This window comes from Astatotilapia calliptera, chromosome 7 (genome assembly GCF_964374335.1).
Source record: "Astatotilapia calliptera chromosome 7, fAstCal68.1, whole genome shotgun sequence".
Classification (NCBI taxonomy): domain Eukaryota; kingdom Metazoa; phylum Chordata; class Actinopteri; order Cichliformes; family Cichlidae; genus Astatotilapia; species Astatotilapia calliptera.
The window spans coordinates 51,515,240-51,536,973 of NC_137428.1; the positions used below are offsets into that span (position 1 = coordinate 51,515,240).

The 21,734-nt window shown below is 38.9% G+C and overlaps 1 protein-coding gene across 1 annotated transcript; it reads right to left on the reverse strand.

Moving 5' to 3' along the window:
- Positions 1-732: 732 nt before the first annotated feature.
- LOC113024953 (plexin-B2-like) lies at positions 733-21,356 on the reverse strand. Its single transcript, XM_080303817.1, has 20 exons — positions 20,229-21,356; positions 17,367-17,555; positions 17,101-17,232; positions 14,191-14,291; positions 13,514-13,640; positions 12,900-13,059; positions 12,218-12,329; positions 11,590-11,701; positions 11,139-11,240; positions 9,182-9,274; positions 8,559-8,646; positions 8,091-8,257; positions 7,180-7,328; positions 5,213-5,318; positions 4,396-4,532; positions 3,758-3,940; positions 3,017-3,110; positions 2,465-2,662; positions 1,520-1,672; positions 733-1,187 (listed from the first exon to the last, which is right to left on the reverse strand). Exons 1-20 carry the CDS (start codon positions 21,354-21,356, stop codon positions 1,035-1,037), a joined length of 3,684 nt encoding a protein of 1,227 aa, XP_080159943.1. The 3' UTR covers positions 733-1,034.
- Between the last annotated feature and the right edge of the window lie 378 nt (positions 21,357-21,734).

A 21,734-nucleotide genomic window follows, 5' to 3' on the forward strand; every position in this document is an offset into this window, starting at 1 on the left:
ACTACAGTACAGTACAGACTGTTCAACACTCTCAGGTGTAAGCTGGATTTTTGATGCAAGCTACAAAAAACTAGTGCTGCTACTTACTGTTGTGGTTGGAAGACTGTTATATGTGAGTCTGAGAGAGGATTTAGGTTTTATATAAACCCAAAGGTAATATTCTGTGAAGTGCAAAGTAACTGTTGATGGTTATTCAGCTTTTTTATGCTTTTACTTGTTACTTGCGAGGCTGTATACTTTTTAGGGTGCTCACACTTGGAGTAATCCTTCTGGTTTACTGTGCAGAGATGATGACCAGTTTTAGCTGTAAGCTAAAATGTATTAAATTTAGAAAAAGCAGGTAAAATTGTTGAATCAGGAATGCAATGACAATTATGGTTTGAATTTGACTCTTAGATGTAGTAATGACGCTGTTACGGCCTCTGATCTCTAGAAGGCGTCTGGCTAAATGATGTGACTGCAAAGAACTGATTAACACAGTCGCCCTCTAGTGGTAGTCAGTGCCAACATCAGTATGCTAGTATCAGTATGCAGCTGGTCAACAGGCATGGTGGCCCAGACCAACTGCAATCCTCTCAAATTATTACAGATCACTGCAGAGAGTACTCTGCAGTGATCTGTAATAATTTAAGGTCATTTCTTAATCATTTATTTATAAACAGCTAGTAAAGTACAAAAAAGATGAGAAGTGAGAGTCCAGTTGAAACAGATATTTGAAAGAAACCGGAGATATGAATTGTCTCTGAGTTTATTAAATGTATTAAAGCAGAAGCACTTTGCCTCTAAAGCGCTGAATGTATGGAACGTTACAAGAGTTAAAAAGGCAAAAAGATCAAAAACATATTTTTAATGCGTAAAACAATGTGAATAATTCTTATAATAATGAAGTGCTACTGTAAGCAAATGTTTTTATCATGTTATATATATATATATATATATATATATTGGCCAGATAGATAAATAGATGGGATAGATGAATACACAGTATATGATATGATTATGTATATGTATATGATATGATTCTTAAAACAAACCTAAAACAACTGAGCTCGTGTGGCGCAGTAGACAGAGATAGTGATGGTGACCAGGGTGACCAGAAGGATAATACGGATGATCATGTAGAGGGAATAATTCTTGTCCTCAAATTCCATTGAGCCAACCACCCACACCCCTTTCCCAAACTTGATCTGTGGGAAACAAAAGAGTGGAAATCTTGTTATTTACACAAGCGCTGCACATTTTACCAAAGGTAAAGACGGGAAGATACTGGAGTAGGGATAGAACGTAACTTTCTGCTAAATTGGGAGCTTAAGGTTTTTGAAATGAAAAAAATAAATTAAACTGGGTACTTAAAGTTCACTCTCTTGATACTTCCATATTTTTAAATTTTCAGAGGACTGCCTTCATTTATGAAGTCACGTTAGAGCGTTGTAGCTTGTTAGAACTTTCAATGAAATAAAACAGTTGGACCATGTCCTCAATAACATTGTGTCATCCGTTTGTCTTTTTGTGGCCTGACCTTTACATCCACCTGTGTGGAGTGAGCACGAGGTGGGCTGGAAGGTGTTACCAGGAACAGCTTATCATCCTGAAGGAGGCTGACCACATACTGAACGTCACCTACGAAGGCTTGAGCCTCCTTTGCTGTCATGGCTTTGGAGAATCCCCGACCCTGCAGGAGGAAGAGTGAATCCAAGGCTCTAAGGGCAGTGACTGAAGTTAATTAGACAGATAATACAATGAGCACTGAAAACCTTATCAGCAGCACTTTATGAGTAATGTGTGGGAATGGGTGTACTGTATGACAGCTATGAGCTGTTATACACCAAAAGTAAAGAAAAAGATAAATATTGTAAGCATCTATTGTAAAAAACTTTAAAATCCTCCAAAAGGTCTTTAATATTCAGTCCCCATCTTATCTTACTCACAGTACCTTATCACCTAAATAGAGAACTTCACTTTCAGACGCTGGCCTTCTTGTAGTTCCTAGGTTATTTAAAAGCAGAATGAGATGCAGAGCCTTCGGTTTTCAGGCCCTTCTCCTGTGGAACCAGCTCACCGTTTGGATTTGTTGGATTACGCTTAAAACTGTCCTGTTTGATAAAGCATATAGTTAGGGCTGAATCAGGTGACTCTGAATCCAGTCCATACTTATGCTGCAATAGGCATAGGCTGCTGGGTATTCCCATGATGCACTGAGTGTTTCTTCGTCACTCATTTTTTTTCACGCACTATATGTTTGTACACCTCTCTGGATTTTAGCCTGATTCTGCCAGAGGTTTCTTCCTGTTAAAAGAGTTTTTCTTCCCACTGTCGCCAAGTGCTTGCTCATAGAGGGTTTTCTGATGGTTGGGATTTTCTCTGTTATTTTTTCTCTATTATTTTCTATTATGACAGAAAAAACAAAATCAAAACAAATCATTGTACTAGAACTATATTAAAGCGACCTCATGGCTGTACTCACAGTAACGATAATTATGCTGTTCGCAGTGATGATCTTGTTTTGTAGATTATTGAAGCTGGGGTCAGGGTGGTAGAAAAAGGGCTTCAGCTCCTTCTCCCAGTTGTCCAGCTTAATGACTGTTTTCAAGTGCTGGTCTGCGGAGCCGTTTACTGTTGGAGACTGAAACTGGATGACCGTGGCGTTCTTCTCATGGGCAAACTGAGTATGTTGTGTAATAGAGGGACAGTAAATTGTGACAAAAGGACATAAAAAATACAAGCATGACATGTCATAAAGGAAATTACACCATAGAAAATATGCAGCAGCAATAAAAATAATAAAGCAAACTTTTCTGTTCTGATGTATGTTCTATATGTTAACGAGCCAAATGAGTAGTCACATAAATTGCATTTCTATTGTTATATGTCAGAAATTTGTAAGGTTTTGATTACGACATTTAATACAACATTACAACATTCAATAGAAAGAGTAAGGACAAATCTAAGAAATTATGACTCTTAGAGGTGGATCAGTGCATTGACTCAGAGGAAGATGAGGAAAATGAACAGGAACCTCTGAAGATGACCAGTCACGTCCCTGGACCTTCATGATCGCAGTCTGGATTATGTCAAACCTGGTGCCAGTTACCACAATATTCCTCCCTCCACTAAAACGCACACAAACATATGTATTCACACCAAAAACACAGGAAAATGCATATTAAGGAATTGTACTCCTACCCACACAAAAATAAGAGCACAAGCACACAGAGAGAATTAAGGGAAGACAGGCAGGGTTCTTAAAATGCACGTGTGGTAATTTTAATGATTATCATTCTAGTCAGTGTTTCTAATCATGTGGCAGAATTGTGATCAAAAACAATGTCAACTTAGAAGCTTTCTTATTTCTATTTTAAAGGACATATTCAAAAGCAAAACTCAGCCTGTGTCTTATTCTCTTATTTCTGTCCATTGAGACAGTAATCTCGAAACACTGAAGTTTAGAGATTTCAGAAATATGAACTCTGAAAATAACAATGTCAGTCACTGTAGGGAGAGTGAGCAAATTTTCGATCATACCTACTCTGTAAGACTGTATGTAGGTACAGAATGCATTTAGTACTTGGTCATATTATTCGTATTAGGAGATCAATAGTCTGAATGGATGAAAATAGGACAACAACATACACATTTATCCCCTGAACTTTCATCCTGCCCTGCAGGTAAAATGAAGGCAGTAAAAATACAACATGTAACAAACAGATAGAGTGAATGTCACAAACACCATGACTGCATACTGCTGTGTTAAACTGACCAGACAAAGCTTGCTTTGGGCTGGTGATCCTGCACAGTGGGGTTTTCAACAAACCGAAAGCTAGCCGGGATGCTTTTTGTGGTTCTCTTTCCATACTTCATTACGACGTCGAGAGGGTCAGAGGGCACTTTATCCACGCGGTATTCTCCTGTCCTGCAGGTGATATTTTCTCCAAAGTGCTCCCTGCCAAGACAAGGACATAGCTCAGTACTCTCTGGCTGAAGGAGTGGGGGTGGCACAAGGTCACTGTGCAGTGGAAGCCAACATGGCAGCAGGCTGACAGCTTGTTAAAATCTGTCTTTGCTGCTTCTCTTGCTCGTTATTTTTCCGTTACCTCTGCCTAAAATGTCACCGCGAATCGGTTTTGACAGAGCACTGGTGGTCACAACAGTACAGGAAAATTGTAAGAGAAAAAACTCCCTCTTCATTGTGACACTAAAGTTTAGGTCAATTCAATTTTTTGCTTCAAGAATATACACATATATAAAAAAAAAATCAATTTATGGACTTCAAAATGTGCGCAAAGCAGAATTTGCATAGAATTAAATGTCTGAATAACAAGTAGCTCTATTAACTAAAGAGGCTGAATTGAAAAAGTTTGGTCTGAATGAGAATTATTGAAAAAAAGAAATCCTTACACACTGCAGTTCACCCTTCCGATGGTAACCTGGACATCTTCCTTACTGCCAGCATTCAGAAATAGTCCAGAGATTGTAATGAGGGTTCCCCCTGCTTTAGGACCTCTATTTGGCGTCACCTCCTCAGGCATCGGGTCCTAATGAAGGGGAGAGGGTGTCACCAAATGCCACCTTAATACACACTCATATTTCAAGTACACTCTAACTACTGGCAGATGCTGGCACACACAAGAATAACACACACAGATACAGCTCCATGTCAGAAACATTGCTTCTCAGCCTGATCTAACCCGACCCACTCTTTCAGAAACATTCAGACACACAAACTCCCACAAGCACCACATCTGCCTCAATTTGCTGAGCAAACAGTTAGGAGGAGCACTCCCCTGTGGGGAAGCTTTAGCAGAGCCAGAGATATGAAAAGCCAGTTAAATAGCTACGCTGTAGCCTCTTAGAGTATTAAAGTGACAAAGGGAACTGCTGCACAGCATCTGGTTAAAGAGGAATGCCTGCACATTTTGACTTACTGTACAGTAAATTACCACAGCAATGTGCATCTAGGTGCCTAATTTACTGTTACATTTAGCATGTTTGGTCAGTCTTCTTAACTGTCATGCCCTTGGTATGTTTTGATAAGAGTTTCTCTGGAGCTAATAAATGGAAAACATAAAACAGTCCATAAAACAACAAAATCAGCTGAAAGCTTTTGGATGAGTTTAATTTCTCAATAAAAAGTTGTACAACTCAACAGAGGACGTGCAGCTGAGGACAGTGTATGTGTGTGTTTGTGAGTGTGTTTGTGTGTATATGCATTTACCCTGTAGGTGAAGGAAACAGAGGAGGTTCCTCTCTTCCCTCCATTCACCTCGATCTCAACCTGTCCCCAGTCAGCTTTATCAGCAGGTCCAATCTCACACACAACTCTGATCAGAACAACAGAAAAAATAAATTAATAAATAAACAAAAATAAATGCTGGGACTTGACCTGGAAACTCAAAACTGGGTAAAGAATTATTTACTATTTACATATTAAGGCAAGTTTCAACAGTTTTATGATGGTAATGTCCACTATACTGCTAACAAGTCATATTTTTAAAATGACTTTTTTTGTAGTGAGAAACAGAATTTTACGTTTTCTCTGAGTCGTGGCAGCGTGAGAATGAAGCTTCACATTTTTAGAACAATGTCATGGAGAACGTTCACTTTTAGTGCACTGCAGATGTCCGGCTGTAGACGTGGAACACGTGAAATTTTGAAAAATATATTTTTATGTCAAATTCTATTGTTTTTTATATAATATATTAATATAATTTTTATAGCTCCTTTGAGATAACTATGATCAAAATTGCTATGTATGCTATTTTAAAGATTTTTATCTTCCACTATTAAATATACACAGAATCACATTTGTTGGGGATATTCATGCTGAGGATCCATCAAGCACTACAACTCAGGAGTTCCTCTCTTTAAATTTATTGAACATGTTTGGGGCCCTACTCACACATACTTGGTCCTAACTTATGGTGTTATCTTTGACCATTTGCACATAAATTCATTTGTTTTCTTGTAACTCGTACTTGTTTTTTCATAACATTTTACTTAATAGGTTCTAGGTTTTGGGTTATATTTCTGGTGCTGTGTTGGTTTTCCTCCTTCTTATCAGACAGGATTTTCTCTATTAGGATGAGCAGGTTCATGTGTGGGGTTCCACAGGGTTCAGTCCAGGTCCACAGGGTTCATATTATATTATTTCCTTTCTTTGGCATCGTCCAATCTTTTACTGACATTTCTTATCATGTCTATGCAGATGACAGTCAGCTGTATGTGCCTTTTAGGTCTCATCATTTAGACAGGGTGTCCACCCTACACAACTATTGAACCTGGATTTGCCATTTAAGAGAACAAACTGGAAACACTGGAGAAGTCTGATTTTGTAATCTTTAGACCATCACTGACATAGTTAACAACTAAAACTCTTGTTTTAGTTTAGTAGATAAGGCAACAGTTAAAAAACTGCAGTCAGTTGTTTTTGTTTGTTCACATTCAGGTTCAACTGTTTAATTATTTGTTTGACTAAGCAGCTATGAGTGTAGCGTGATTTCTTCAGACAATTTCTCTGCTTCTGTCCCTGTCAGAAGACCCTCTCAATCAGCAGCCATGTGCAAGTGCTTGAGTGCCATTCAGTGGTGTAGTAGCAGCAGAAAGCAAATAAGTTCAGTACATTTATTTAAGTGCAGAACTTAAGTAAAATTTCCATGTACTTGTATTTTACTAAAGTGTTTCAATATTCTGCTGTTATACCTCACTATATTTTACATGCAAATATTATAGCTTTAATTTCACTTTAATCTGCGCCTTATGTTCCTATCCAGAAAATAACTTAAATATATTCAAATGATATGCTTAAAAACCAAAACATCATTAAAAGGCTGATTGGCCCACTCTTTATTTAGACTGACCCTGGCTTGAACGGTTATAAAAAGTTTACTGAACAATCAATCTGTAACGTGACTTTTTTACATTGTTGTCTTGCACATTTGTGACAAGAAAAGGAAAAAAAGTGAATACTTCTACTACTGACATTTCCCTCTGGAAACTGTGACTGTCTCTAAATCAAACTGTGTCTGGAGACTCAGATCAATACAGTTGTAGAATGAGCTAATTAAAACCTGTAGTCAGGTTATCCTGAGCAAGGGGAAAGTATTCCTAACACAGTTAAGTATACAACATTGGTTGGGTTACATGTCCTGTGCATAGTGCACAACTGCATGTGGGCAACTTTACCTTTTGGAGACGGAGTATTTTTCTGGCTCATGAATGCAGGGCTTCCCAGCCACCGTGATGCTTTTAATGTCTCCCTGATCGATGCCGAGGTTGGAGCCGCTGATGGTGATGGAGATGCCTCCCAGCACGGGGCCGAAAAGAGGGCTGATCTGGATGTGGAGATGTAATAGGAGGGTGTTTATAGGAAGAAGGGATTGGAAATGGATTTAACCAGATTATCTGTGCAATAAGAACATACAAGAGATTTACACAGTCTGTTTAACCACTATTGAGCTGACTTAAGTATTTAACATTCAAGGCCAAGTGGAGGTATGATGTTTACTGCAACGTGTCCTTGATTATACGTGTGCTTCCTGCTATTATTATGTTATTATTATGGTATTGTTATGGTATTGGACACTGAAAGTTTAACCTGAACATGGGCACAAGTGTCTATGAATAATAAAACCATAAAGGTCAACACTGCAGACTCTCAACGTCTTCAGAAAATCTCACTGGAATCCTTTGTATAGTTGTTAAGTTGAATCTCAACAACATACAAAGTCATGGTGATTTATCTGCAGTATCTCTGTCTGTCAGGCTGCAGCCGGTTAGGTGATAGCCTCTGTCAGAATGATATAAACACAATTACTGATGGATTTTTATCAATGACAAAGAGGCACGAACAATTAGGTGAACAAACAAAGAATTGATCCGATCGACATGTGCTAAGGAACAGCGCCGCACACTCTCAAGGAGAAACACACTCCCAACTCCTCTGTGGAAGAAAAATACACGGCCAGTGAAGACCTCAGTCCAATCACCACAGTCAATGTGTTTTTGCATCCAATCACAAGATTTTAAAGAAGGTACAGTTTCCATTTCCATTTCAAAGGTAAACATGAAGTCATGACAGCACTGTGACGACTCACATTGGTGATCTCAGGGTCAGGACACTCTGTGTTGCTGGGGAGAGGATCGCAGAGCTTCTCATACACACACGCCAGCTTCTTGCTGCACCACACACACTTGTACTTTGGGTCGGCGTTCTTACAAAGACTACAGTCGTTCCTCTCAACGGCACAGTTGTACAGTGTGACTGTAGAGATAATAGTGAGGAAACAAAAACAATATTATGTTATTGTACATTCAAAGAGCATATTCTTGCATCTTCAATGAAAAATTGATGGACAATCTAATTTCAAGTGACTCCTGCAGTAACATACATTTATCTGAATCCTTCATGTACAAAGCTGTTAGATTGTGCAGTAATGTTTTGTAATTTTCAAGTGCAGATTAAAGGTAGCTTCCTTAAATCCAGCTGAAGCCCCACAGTGGGACTTGCCGTGTACACACAGGGCATTAAAATGAAATCTCCTCATTAATATGTGAAGACACACCGTTCACCGTGCTGTCCATCTTCTCGCCAGACTCCTTGTCCTTCACGTAGAACAGAACATTGGTCTCCGGTGACTTATCATAGAAAAACTAAGAAATTGGAAGAAAATGAATTATTAATGCAGAATCCTGTGATTAATGGCACTTAAGCTCTTCTCTGCAAACAGTGTGGGCTGCTGCTCCCCCACGCCAAGGGAAAATAAGAAAGAAAAAAGAATATATACCCAGTCTGGCAGATTTTCAGCTACAGAAATCAATGTTAGAAAAGAACATAGCTGGAGGCTAAGCACTGTTTGAGCTTCCCAATCACAAAGTTCACAATGTGGAGATGGTGTTTAACTCTCCAGCGAGGGGAGCATGTCCATTAGAGGGAGCTAGAGAATATCAAAGGGAATGTGAAAAAAGGCTAAAGGTTGACTTCTTTTATAAATGTGGAACATAAATACAGCTGTTCACAAACAGAAAGTCTTCACACAGTTTTTTTGCTGCAGAATATATACATTCACTCTTTCAGTGTATTTCTAGGTTGTACTTTGAATACTAGGACCACAAACCAGTCACAGTGCAAAGACCTGTGTTGAGTGTGTTGCATCAAGACAAATGTCAAACGAGGGGTCATGCTCACATTGAAGCTACTGAATGTGTAGAATGGTCCCCCCTCAAACGAGACATCTTCTTCCTTTGTCATCAGCTCACTGCCAATGGTGAAATGATGACCCTGCAGAACCACACAAACAAACACAAAAATGCTGATGTGTATTCATGCTGATCATACTTTTACAGTACTGTTCTCTGATGCTCTTCTTTGTATAGAGCATGGAAACAATTGCAGTTTCTCTGATCCTACTCAAGTGTGTAAAATCAAATCAGCAACACTGAACATATACACACAACAACCAAAAGGGAAACAGCCCAGAAAGCTGTGTGATTACAAAACCTTCACACAGGGCTTACAAGTTTTGATTTTCACAGCTGTGAAAGATCAGCTGTCAAAACCTTGATTGATGAAACATGAATGGATCCCCGGGAACCTGCACCAATAAAGTCCATCAGAACTCACACATTCAAAGAAAATGATCAAGATGTATTTTGTGTGACAACTAAGTGAACTGTTACAGCTTATATTGCTGTCTGATAGTAAGAATTGGGATTTGTAATGTTATTCATGTGGAAAGATACTCTGCATAATCATGACAAAAAACAAAAATACTGACGGTCCCCAGTGCCACCCCTTAACTTCCTTGATTTGCCTATGGTAAGTTTAAACATCCAAGGAGACGTCCGTCTTGAGTTATTGTATTCACAAGATTTTTTGAGTAATTCTGTTCACAAAGTTGGGTGTCCTCACACCTGTTCGCTACGGTTGAATGGTAAAAAGTGCGTTTTAAGCCCTCTTCCAGCAGAACACTCCAGTCTTAAAGGGGAACTATTGTCATTACTTCCATTTCCAAAACTTTACCAGAGTAGCTTTGCATGATTCACAGACAAAATAATCCTTATTTATCTTATATTGGACTTTGGTGTGGCCCCCAAAGTTCATTCTGTCATGGTCCGCGGTGGTTAGCTTTATGAGGCTCCTGAACCTACCTGTGATCTGCCCCTGGGCAGGGCCACCTCCTCCAGCTCCTGCACACCTGGAGCCAGTTGCAGGCAATCAAGCCAGAGTGATTTAAGCCACACGCTGAGTTTGTCATCAACTCATTTTCTGGATTCATCTTGGCTCACCCCGTCTCAACTCTCTGTTTCCACCTACTGCAAGTAAGAATTGCTATACTTAACTGCTTACCACTTCAGGGCTACTTCCACTACCTCCCTAACTCCACTGTCTTCTCTCTTCAGTGTGATTGTTTCCTGCCCAGCTCCAGTTGGCATCTCAGGCCCCATTCCCTCGCCCCAGTTCTGCATTCCCCTCGCCACGTTTTATTGCTTTTGTCCTTGCCACGTTTCCAGAGCTTAAGCCTTAAACCATCTGCTGTCTCTGTTCTGGGTTTCTGCGCGTGAGTTCAGTTCATTACAGACCACTCGGTCCCGTGTGTCTAAACGAGCCATTTTTAAAAAAAAATTTATTTATTTTTGCTTCCTTTCACTCCCTTTTAAGCTACTTTTTTTTTCTTTCTAATTGCAACATTTAAATAGTTGGTAAGAGTGCCGTATCATCGCTTACAGCCAGAACTGTACACCTGATATGGGGGACCCCATCTCTGTGAAATCATACAGATGCATTACTTTATTTTCTTAATTCCCTATCCTACACAGCGGGGATTAGTGGGAGGACTGAAGCCAATCCCAGCTGTCATGGGACAGGAAGTAGGATACAACTTGTAGAGGTTTCAATTGCAGGAGAAACGCGACCATACAGTCTGACACTTACACCTATAGCCAATTTAAAACCCCTCATTAACAGATGCAAGAGTAGAAAAAAAAGAAACAAGTTTGGCTCATTCTCCTTTCTTTTAGCCTAAAAATCGACCTTTTTTTTTTTTTTTTTTTCCTCCTGTCCAAGGGAAATCCACAAACAGAAAGAGAGTGTTTCTTTCCCTGGAACTCAGATGCATGTTGGGGGTGGAGTGGGGCCAGTTTACCTGGTAATGTTTCAGATTTATGCCTTCAAAGCTGATTCGAGTCTTGTAGCCCACAGGGATGAGCACAGGATCTGGATTCTCGAACCGAGGACAGTTTGCGCTCTGAAACAGAATGAAAACAAATTAGATACTTTAATAATTTACATTTTAAACATGCTAACCACTTAACGGACGCCCTCATCTGTGGCGACAGATGACTATATCGCTGAAACATCCGCTGATGTGGAATCTGATATCCTCCACCCTGCAACGTTTGTCATGCAAGATGGTGGCAGCTGATAGTGGGATTTGTGTATTTATTAATTTTTCAGGAGGAGTTTGGACCACTCAGGCGGTGAATCACATGTAAAGTTTAGATGTGTCCTTTAAAACTTGTGCTATAGTCGTTCTCCACATCTATCACACACATACATGACAGAAAAGAGTCCTTGACCTGTCAGAAAGAACTAACCTGACGGTGCTTGATGATGTGGGAAACAACCACGCTGTTGTCCGCATCGCTGCAGGTGTGGTCCTGCGTGTTCCACTGACATCCCCACTGACTGCTTACACATGACATGCACCTGAAAACACAGAAATATGGACCAACTTGGATAAGGAAATACTTTCACATGCACAATCAGGGTAGAGCATGCACACACAAAAGCACACACAAACAACATTTAAAACATGCAAACTCATAAGAGAGCGTCCGGCACAAAAATCTATGTTGCTGACAATGAAATGGATCTCTGCAACTTCACATAAGCAAAGCTCGTTCATCACACGTTCCTCTGTGTGAAAGAAATGCAGAAAAAAATGAGGGGAAAAAAACAGCCAGGATCGACTTTCTTTTTTTGATTAATGAAAAGGAAACTGAGGCAATTTCCTCGGCTTGGTAATAGAAGCAGGAGCGAAAATGCAAGAGGTGCATTCAAAACCACCATGCATCACAATTTACAAACAGAGCCTTGATCTCTCATCTGCTCATGCACGGTGATACATTTACATCAAGGTTGTCAGATGATGCTGTGTTCCATGTCACTGTGTATTTTCACTGAGTGACAGAGCAGAACTGAAAGATTAACAGCCTGACTCACGGTGTGTTTTCAGATTTCCTCACTGTGGCAGCACAGTTGTAGAACATGAATTCCCGCGTGGCCAACTCCACAGTCTCATTCACAAAGATCCTGATAGCCACGGCCACAAAGTCTGAAGATACAGTAAAACAGTGGTTAAAATGTGATACACTAGCTGTTTATGTGAATACAAGTTTTATATAAAAGATGTGAAGTATGCTTGTACATTTAAAGACAAAAAACAGAGCGATTAAATATTTTGATAAATCTCCTCAGAATCAGTTCAGTGATTATTTAACTGCCTGAACTGCATATTAGTGTATAAAAGCCAAAACTTGAGCTGTATTTAAAAAAAGTTTCATGTTTTGTTTTATAAAGGACTTTTTTTTATGGGACTCACTTTGTTTTGGGCAAGATGTTTGCTGACTACTGATACAAAAAACTATAAACTGAAATAATAAAGCTTAAATTAGATTAGTGTGTTGATTTCGTGCAATTTTCTGGTGCAAATTTGTTGGACACTGTAAGTTCTTCAACAAAATGATGGAGAATTTGCCAGCTGACATTAACTTAACCTCATGTTTTTTTCAGCCCATTTCCCACCTTGGCCAGTTAGTAATGCAGCGTTAACCATCATGGAGAAGCACAGACATTAGACCTTAAAGACGACAGAAACATGGCAGGGTAATTAAAGAGACCATACCTTGGCCCTCAGGTGTTTTCGGTATAAGCCCAGGCTGGGGCAGATCACAGGAGACCTCACCAGAGTCTGACATGATGCCGTTACTCTGGAAAGACTCAATCTTGCATTGCAGACGGTCAGAGTGTCCAATGGTAGGAAGGGAGGGAATATTGATGTTCACCTGGACAGACAAAAGCATACTGACTGGAAACTGTGGCTTCTTAGCCCGTAACATCTCACTGAATTTGTATCTCTGTGTAACCAAAGTTATAATAAAGAAACTGTTTCTCTTTTTAAAGAAAGAAACTGAGAAAGAGAAAGGAGTGACATGCTGCTGATGGGAATTCATGTGTGAGTCAGACGGGCAGGAACACAGAAGAAGTAAAAAATGGGGGAATAGGAAGAGGCTCTCCATCTTCAGACAATCAGCCATGCAGGTTATAATAAGACAGTTTGGATTTTTCTGGGTGGATCAATACAGAGCTGGAAGACCTAGAGCTTGAGGTCTTTGATTCCCAGTTTATTACTCAGTCTCTGCATGTAAGTGGAGTTAGGTACTGCAGAGAAAAGAGGGACAATAAAAGAGAACAAAGGAAGTCAGAGACAGTTTGAGTGAGGAACAAACAGAGCTGTACCTTGCCGGTCTTTCTGCAGGAAAGGTTTGAAGGAGAGAAGGATACAATCTTGACACACTGCTGCTTGGGGCTCCACAACCAGCCATTCTTCTCCTCTGCCCGTCGGCACTCAGACCTCCTGGTACACCTTCAGACGAAGGATGAGAAAATCCCATCAGCCTGAGCTGCACATGCCATGAATGCTTTCACAAAAAGTCAGTTTGTAAATAACAACTCAATGCCTACGTGACTTCCAGCAGGGTCTGTGCACAAAATAAAGATTTATGTATCAAAAAGAAAAACATGCAAGGTCCTCAATGGTAACTACATTTAATATTTATAATATGACAACTTTTAACTCATATAACCTTTAAGCAAGTAATAAAAAATAATATTTTTTCCAACTTCCCAGTTGTGAGCATTTCAGGAATGAGATTAATAGAAAATTATTTTAATAAAATTATATAAATAATAAAGAAATGTAACTGTTGGTCATAAAATGAACTGTCTCAATATATACTGTTATAAATATAATAGGTCTAAAAGTGTCTGCAATAAAACACTGAACAAATATCCTGCTGTGTTTTACAGATGGAATTGCATGTGTGGGTGTTTGTGTTAGTCTGTTGTTGTGTGCATGCATTTGTAAATGCATGCAAGAATGTACTTATGTGTGTGCATGTGTGTGTGATCCTCACCTGCCCTCCAAAACACACCAGCCACAGTAAGGGTCCCTCAGTCCCACGCATGATTGGCAGTCTTTCATTTCGAGGCACGTCTGCACTGGCACCTTGGTGATCTGGATTATTACAACGTGAAATATGATCAAAGGTGCACCTTAAGGGAGACACTGGACAAAAATAACAAGTATTTAAAGTGTAGCTGTAAATGTTCCTTAGTATGTTGCAGGTGTGCAGAGTGGGAGCGAGTGGGGTCTCTCGTGTCTTCTCCCCATGTTTAATTACTTAGTTTATTCAACACAAAGCACTGAATGTTTACTGTAACCAGGGTGAAATTGTTTTCTTTTTTACATGTAAAAGCCAATCCATTAGATCTTATTTCAAGACATCAGTATTTTTCAGATAAAATCTGAATGTTTAACAGCATCAACATTAGAAACTCTTCCCCCTCTGCAGAAACAGATGTGAGTCAATATAATGAAAGCAAAACTTCTGAAATCGCAAACTTAAAAAAGCTTAATGAAACAGCGGACTAAATCATTTTGATTTTATATATCTCCGTGCATACACTGAAAAAATGGGAATTGGGAGGCTTTTGAATTTGCACAAATGAATTTAGTTAATGCTACACAAGCCTTTCATGTTTCTCTTATTTACATGATTAAATAAAGTACTATTTACTTGATTATAAACAATACTGAGACTACTCATTTTTCTTGCATTGATTTAAAGTTACTAAATGTTGTTTTTACCTGTGCCCATAAATGCCAAATCATTTTTCCATTTAGTCATTGTTTTAGGTGAAGTGTCACTTACTTGACTATTCTATTGGTTAAGCCCAAATAATACAGCAGATATCTACAAGGAGATAAGTTTGTTCAACAGAGTATGTCTTATTAAGTGATATATTGTGAATTTTCCAACATTGTCCTAACAAAAATTAGGACCCTTTCCCCCGCTTTTTTTCTACTTTGTGTAGAACATATGTGAGCTGCTTCTCAAAACATTATGTATAAATGAGAGAAAGATTGGTACTTTAAAGAAACCATTGATGCTCTTCTGGACTGGAATATCTTTTTTCAATTAAAATGTTTTTTGTGATGGTGGAATTTTTACCTTTATGATTACAGAAGTCAAAACATCAGATGATGATAGCTTACCATCTAAACTCCCCATCTCTTGGCAAGTCTGAATTAGAGGTCTCAGCTGTATCTGCCTTTCTAGTGGATTTGCTTAAAGAGGAGATAGCTTATTATTATTAGGTACATATTCCCTGACATTCTAGAGGTCAACCTTGCACAGTGTGTGACATTAAAGGGCATAACGTATAGAAATGGAATGGTACTGGCCCAAAGGGCAGCAGGTGGATTGCCAGAATACTGAAAAACCATATCTGCATTGTACCACAGCATATTCTACATTGTCAGAGAGCTTGGTGGCTGGTACAGAGAGCACCACAGAGCTTTTGAGCTCAGCCCAGTATCCACAAGAATATACACTCTGTGAACTCCTTGATACTTATCCATTGGTTGGCCATGAGATTGGATCAGTCCACATTGTGACAATGCTATTTGGACTCATGTATGCATTAAACCTTGCCTACCCTGCGGACCTTCAACTTTGATGTTTTCCAGAAGGTTTTCATGGAACTGGATGGAGCTAAACTCTCTAAAGTTCTTGCTTTAAAAAAACCATCTGTTTCATTGAGAAGTCAAAGACTGCACTTCTGCAATTCTTTGCAGTTTTTCATTTTGTGTTCAGTAACGTTATACTGCTTATGTTTTTATTGCTTTCCCCTCATGTGACTGCAATGCAGGATGATTTTTCCTTTTGGTATCGTGTTGGAAGAAATTTTTACTGACGATTTTTAGCAATATGTTCTAAGTCAACCTTAATGTCCTGCTTACATGTTTAAAATGAAGATTAAAATTCATGTAGGTGTTTGGTATTAGTTATGTAACAATGTCATTTAAGGCTCAACTTAGTTGAAATCTTGTACAGGTAAATACTTGTACAGAAGCTGAAACTGTTGTCAAATAACACACAAGTTATATTTGTGTAAATCTGTTTATTCATAAAAGCGTGTTGCTTTTTTTCAGGTAGTCTTAATTTAGTTTACATTTTCAATTGTGTAATTAATACAAATGTTATATGTAAGAGATGACAGGATCATCTATAAGCACTTTCTTTTATTTGCTGCTAAGGTCAGTTTTTTGTGAAACATTTGCAAATATATTCTCAAACTAACTTTTTCTTTTAGTTAGTTCTGCGGGCTATCTTTAAAAATGTGTTAACAAGTTTATATGGATGCGATTTTGGACTTGTTCATGGCAGAATTGCTGCTTTCACTGCTGTTACAGTTTAATAAAGGTGTATTGTTCAGTAGCACTCAGTCTTTGCCTTTTTTGTCAATAATGATCAGTTAATATTTCAATTGAAAAAATTAAGTAGGATTTAAAGCCATAATTTGTCTTGCAAGAACATACTTGCAATGTGTTTACATTACATAATATCATTGCGTACCACTGGCAAATAAAAATAAGTTGGTGTTAAATATTAAAATATATTGACATTATGCAATACATTGATATTATGATAATAGATTAATATTAGTACATCAAACATGATTTTTTTTAAAGTAATCTGATGTAAATAAAATACTTTGATGTGACAAGCATTAATTACTTGAGGGAAAGTGGAAAATTAAGTCAGTCATACTTATTCATATTATGTGGGACCGATGTACACAATAAAATCAAGTAAATTGAAAGAACTTTTTTTTTCAGTGTACCCACAGAATAATTTTTTGCTTTGGATCTATTTTTTTCTCTTTTAAATGAATACAGTCTTTGTGGAGCTCAGTCTTAGCACCAGCAAGTACTCTGCCAGAATTTTAATGTATAATAAGTGTTAAATATACACACACACCCTTTTCTCTGTGGTAATGTAGAGGTGGCTCTGGCTTTGGTCAAGGAAAAGGTTCTTGTTGACCTTCTCTCCTATGTTGTTGCCAACATAGGAGTACGGCTCGTTGCCATATTCACCTGGTCTCAGGTGTACCTGGACAAAATAAACAAAAGACAAAAGGTAAGAGAAATTTGAGGTTTTAAATTCACTTGATACACCTTCCCTCAGATAAAAGTTTAAACTGAGGAAAAAAATATCCAACAAAAAAAACCACAAGAGAACTCAACCTTGAAGACCTCTCCGTTGGCGCTGCCCAAAAAGGCGATCGTGTGGTCATTCTCCACAGCAACAGTTACAGCAGTCAGATGGACCGACATGGTCAACGCTGCATCTGCCTTTAAGGCAAATGCTGGCTTGCTTGCCAGAGGCGAAGGCAAATACTCTGCACCACACTTGAAGTTTCCCAATGCATCCTTCTGTAAAGGGAAAGGATAACAAGAAGGGACGATCAGACATTGCTTGCTTTTCACTCTAATAACATTAACTGTCTTTGCAGTACTGTTCGTATCCTACTTAAACTTTATAACAGAGATGGGAAATGTGCTTTGAACACTCGACTATTTTAATCTACAATCTAAAATTGGCTTTGTTTTGACTGATCATTTCTTTGATTACAATAATGAATTAAAATAATGAATAAAAATTACAAGTAAGTATTTGCTTTAGAGTTGGAAGTCTGAGACGAGAACAATAGGAAAACTCGTGTTAACGATCACTTAACAAGAAACTACTAATACATGCAAGTATCGCTGAACTTCTATCGCTGCACCATCGAGAGCATCCTGACCAACTGTATAACAGTTTGGTACGGGAACTGCTCTGCCTCGGACCGGAAGGCGTTGCAGAGGGTCGTGAAAACTGCCCAGCGCATCGCCGGAGCACCACTTCCTGCCATAAAAGACATCTACAGGAAGCGGTGTCTGAAAAGGGCTGGGAAAATCATCAAAGACCCCAGTCACCCATCACATGGACTCTTCACCCTCCTGACCTCTGGGAGGCGCTACAGGAGCCTCCGGACTAAGACCACCAGGTACCGGAACAGCTTCTTCCCCACAGCTGTCAGACTCCTGAACTCTGCCTCCTGACATCTGACCCACGTTAAACTCATGGACTGAACATACACACACCCACAATGGACAACTGTACCCTCAAACACAATAATAACATGGACTGAACCACCACTCACAACCACTAGCACTTTATATAGCCTCTGTAGAAACTATCTACACCCTCACTTATCTTAACTGCACTACTGTATAGCTCTGTGTAAATAATCATTCTGTACATTCGATCATTTTTAATCCTACAACTGTTTACAACTTGCATAGTTCCCATTTCTGTATAGCTGTATATCCCAGATTCTGTAAAGTTATTTATTTCATATTCTGTATAGTTTTTCATATTTATATCCTGTTCATATCCTGTACATAGCTTGTACTCACTACAGCCTGTACATACTTATAGTTATAGAATATTCACAACATACTTCATACCGTGTACATTATAACATACCATAATAGACCCATTTCTGTAATATACTCACATATCTATATTATTGCTAATATATATTGTAATATATCTATATCACTAAAGCACTTCTGGATGGATGCAAACTGCATTTCGTTGCCCTGTACCTGTGCATGTGCAATGACAATAAAGTTGAATTCTATTCTATTCTATTCTATTCTAAGTAAAAAATGTAAAATAACCAGTTAAGTTGGGCCATAACTAAAAAAGTCTTTGGCATATTAAAATTGTTCATGGAATACTTCAAGTATTTCTGAGTAGGTACTGATCTCGGTATTAAGCTCAGTCTCTCTAAAGTAAATACCCTACAGCTGCAGACCCTATGGTGGGAGCTGGAGATGTGAAACAGCTAAAATATCAACCAGTGGTGCAGGGTAGCAGCGGTCTTGACATGTCAGAGGCAGCAAAGGGAAAATTTTAAAACATGAATAGACCGCCAAATTTGACAAGTGTATTTAGTACATGGAGAGAGGAGAGTGATCCATATTAAAGTTCGGCCCATAACTTCAACAAAGGCGTAATTTTGGTGGTTTTGTCTTTCTACACCACAAAGGCAGGTTCTAAATCAAATAATCAATAAGTGATTGAAGTTAAATTTAAGCTTTAACTCAAGGCATTTTACCAAATCTTCGCCAAAATTTATTTGGGAATTAGAGCCCAAATACATGTCAGTGCAAATGAGATAGGCTAACATTCAGCTGAAAAAATAAATCAGAATCAAAAATAATAAAAACTTCAGGAGTAAAGAAATTAATAATCTGGTACTTTCTTAAAAAATAAGGAATGAAATGGCCAGCTCAGCAACACATAAAGACCTGAAAAAATGATTTCCATAGATAAGCAAAACAGCTTCATAATATCTAAGTCAAAAACACCCAGGGGAGGTAGACATATCATTGTCAAGACACCTCCATGAATGGGAATACAACAAGGTTCAAACTATTGGTGACACTCAATAACAAGAGGATCAGATTAAACTTTGCCAAAGAAAATCTGAAAGAACCTTTACAGCTCTCAAAAAATATTCTTAAAGTATGGAGAGGAGAGAAACAGCTCATGATCAGATTGGGCATGTATCGCTGCCACTGAAACTGGGTCACTATTGTCTGATTACTGTGACTGCTGATCGAAACAGAAACAGAAGGATGAAATGTGAAGTGCACAGGGCTATACTCTCTGCTTAGATTCAGACAAATGCTAAACAAACAAAACCAAAAAACTGTGTAACCCCTTAATTAAAGAAGAAAGTCTGCACTTTAGCCACATCTTGATTGTGTGATTTAAAATCCACTGTGGTGGTGTACAGAGACTACAAGAATTGTGTCTTTCTCCAACAAATTATGGACCTAACTATACATCTATATGGCCTGAAGCAGCTTATCTCACTCAGTTTATAGAATTACATTACAATTAATACCATGGTCAGATTACAAGTTATCCAGGGAACGAATTAAATGTTGAGATTTTATAATAAAAAGTGATAACTGCATTAAAGATTATACTAATCTGAGTTTTTCAAAACATTCTTTTAAATTAGAGTCAGCTGACAAAGAAGCACTTACAGAAATTTTTGAAGTGCATGCTGTGTAGGCTTGAGATGAGTAGGGTACGTCCACAGCAGGAACCCCAGAAATCTCCCCAGAGTCACTGTAGCATGCACTGATTATATCCATCAGCTGCTGATTGATGGAGTTCAGCGGGTACATGCAGAGAGCAGAGTCGCTTTCGTCGTCATCTGGATGAGCCACCATGAAGAGGACTTTTGTGAATGAGGTGACCGTCCCATAATTACCAGATTGAGACATGACCCGTGCCAGCTCTTTTCCTGGAAAAGCCACATATGCAGCTTGGACTTTGTTGTACCGGTTCTTTATACCGCAGGTTAACTGGAGCTCTGTGTACGAATAGTAATGTTGGTCATTTTCACAAAGACGAGACACAAAAGTCAAGTTTTTGTTATCTGTGCCATCGAGAGTCCGAGAAAAGAGGAAATACACAAAACCATCCTCTTTGAAGGCATGTTGGAAGTCGTGTAAGTACTTGAGGACAAATGGCGCCGTCTGTACCGCTGATGCCTCAATGATGTTCTCAAACACAACCCAGTCCTGGTAGTCCTCAAGGATTCGTGTGCTGATTAGTTTTGTACTGTCCAGGCTTCCATAGCCCTTTCCAACAAGGAACACTTTGAAGGTCCGGCCATTTTTTGTGTAGTTGGACATGACGCTCACCACGTTCACATTATCCTCTATGCTAGCCACGTATGTCCGCTGTCCTTTGTTGTCATTGTAATATAACTCTTGTTCTACATTAGACAGGTTGAGGAGGGAACATATGCCTCTGTACCGACTGCCACATACTATTAGTGAACCATTGGATGGGTGGACCAGCAGAAGTTTGTTGCTGTTGGGCATGAGCACTGTGTCCTGACAGCCTGAAGCAGGAGGTGTACATGTTTTGGCATCTTTTTTTGGGCCCGTCTCAGTGCGGGCCTCCTTCTGGAGGGACGGGCTCAGCTGGAAGATATTGTTGACTGCTCCCAGGTAGATGCGACCAGTCTGTGGGTCCTGGACCACATTGTTAATCAGGGTTTCAGAGATGAATTCCACAGTGGGGATTTTTCCACTCCCCCTTTGGGCTTGAGAGACTGACAACCAGATTAGGAAGAAGAGGGTGGAGACCCAGCTTGCCATCTCTGGAAGGAACAAAAAAGAAGGTTTTACTATTAATGAAGTTAAATGGCACCTTAAATGTACATTAACTATCAAAAAATGACACATCAAAGAAGGGTTGCTGTGTGGTTAATATAACTGGACATATGTAAAGAACTGTACGGTCAAAACAACCAGACATCTTTACATACAGGCCATTAGTTTGATGAACACTTAGAACACTCACATAGTGTCTGTATTTGAATCATCCACCATACCCGTTTCTGAATCAAAGCATGCTGCATATGCTGTTTTTGTTCTGTTGTACATATCTACATACTATTAAATCTGGTTCTTGTCATTCTTTTACTGAAAAGAGAGAACACGACTCAGTTAGTCAAAATATTTATAATTATTTTA

Bases quoted from the DNA above. Each gene is read 5' to 3' on its own strand.
- LOC113024953 (XM_080303817.1), bottom strand. From the start codon at position 21,356: ATGGCAAGCTGGGTCTCCACCCTCTTCTTCCTAATCTGGTTGTCAGTC. The intron at 8,647-9,181 runs GTGAGCATGACC...CCAATTTCTTAG, and splicing joins ACACATTCAGTAGCTTCAAT to TTTTTCTATGATAAGTCACC. The intron at 1,188-1,519 runs GTCAGGCCACAA...TGTTTCCCACAG, and splicing joins CCACACAGGTGGATGTAAAG to ATCAAGTTTGGGAAAGGGGT.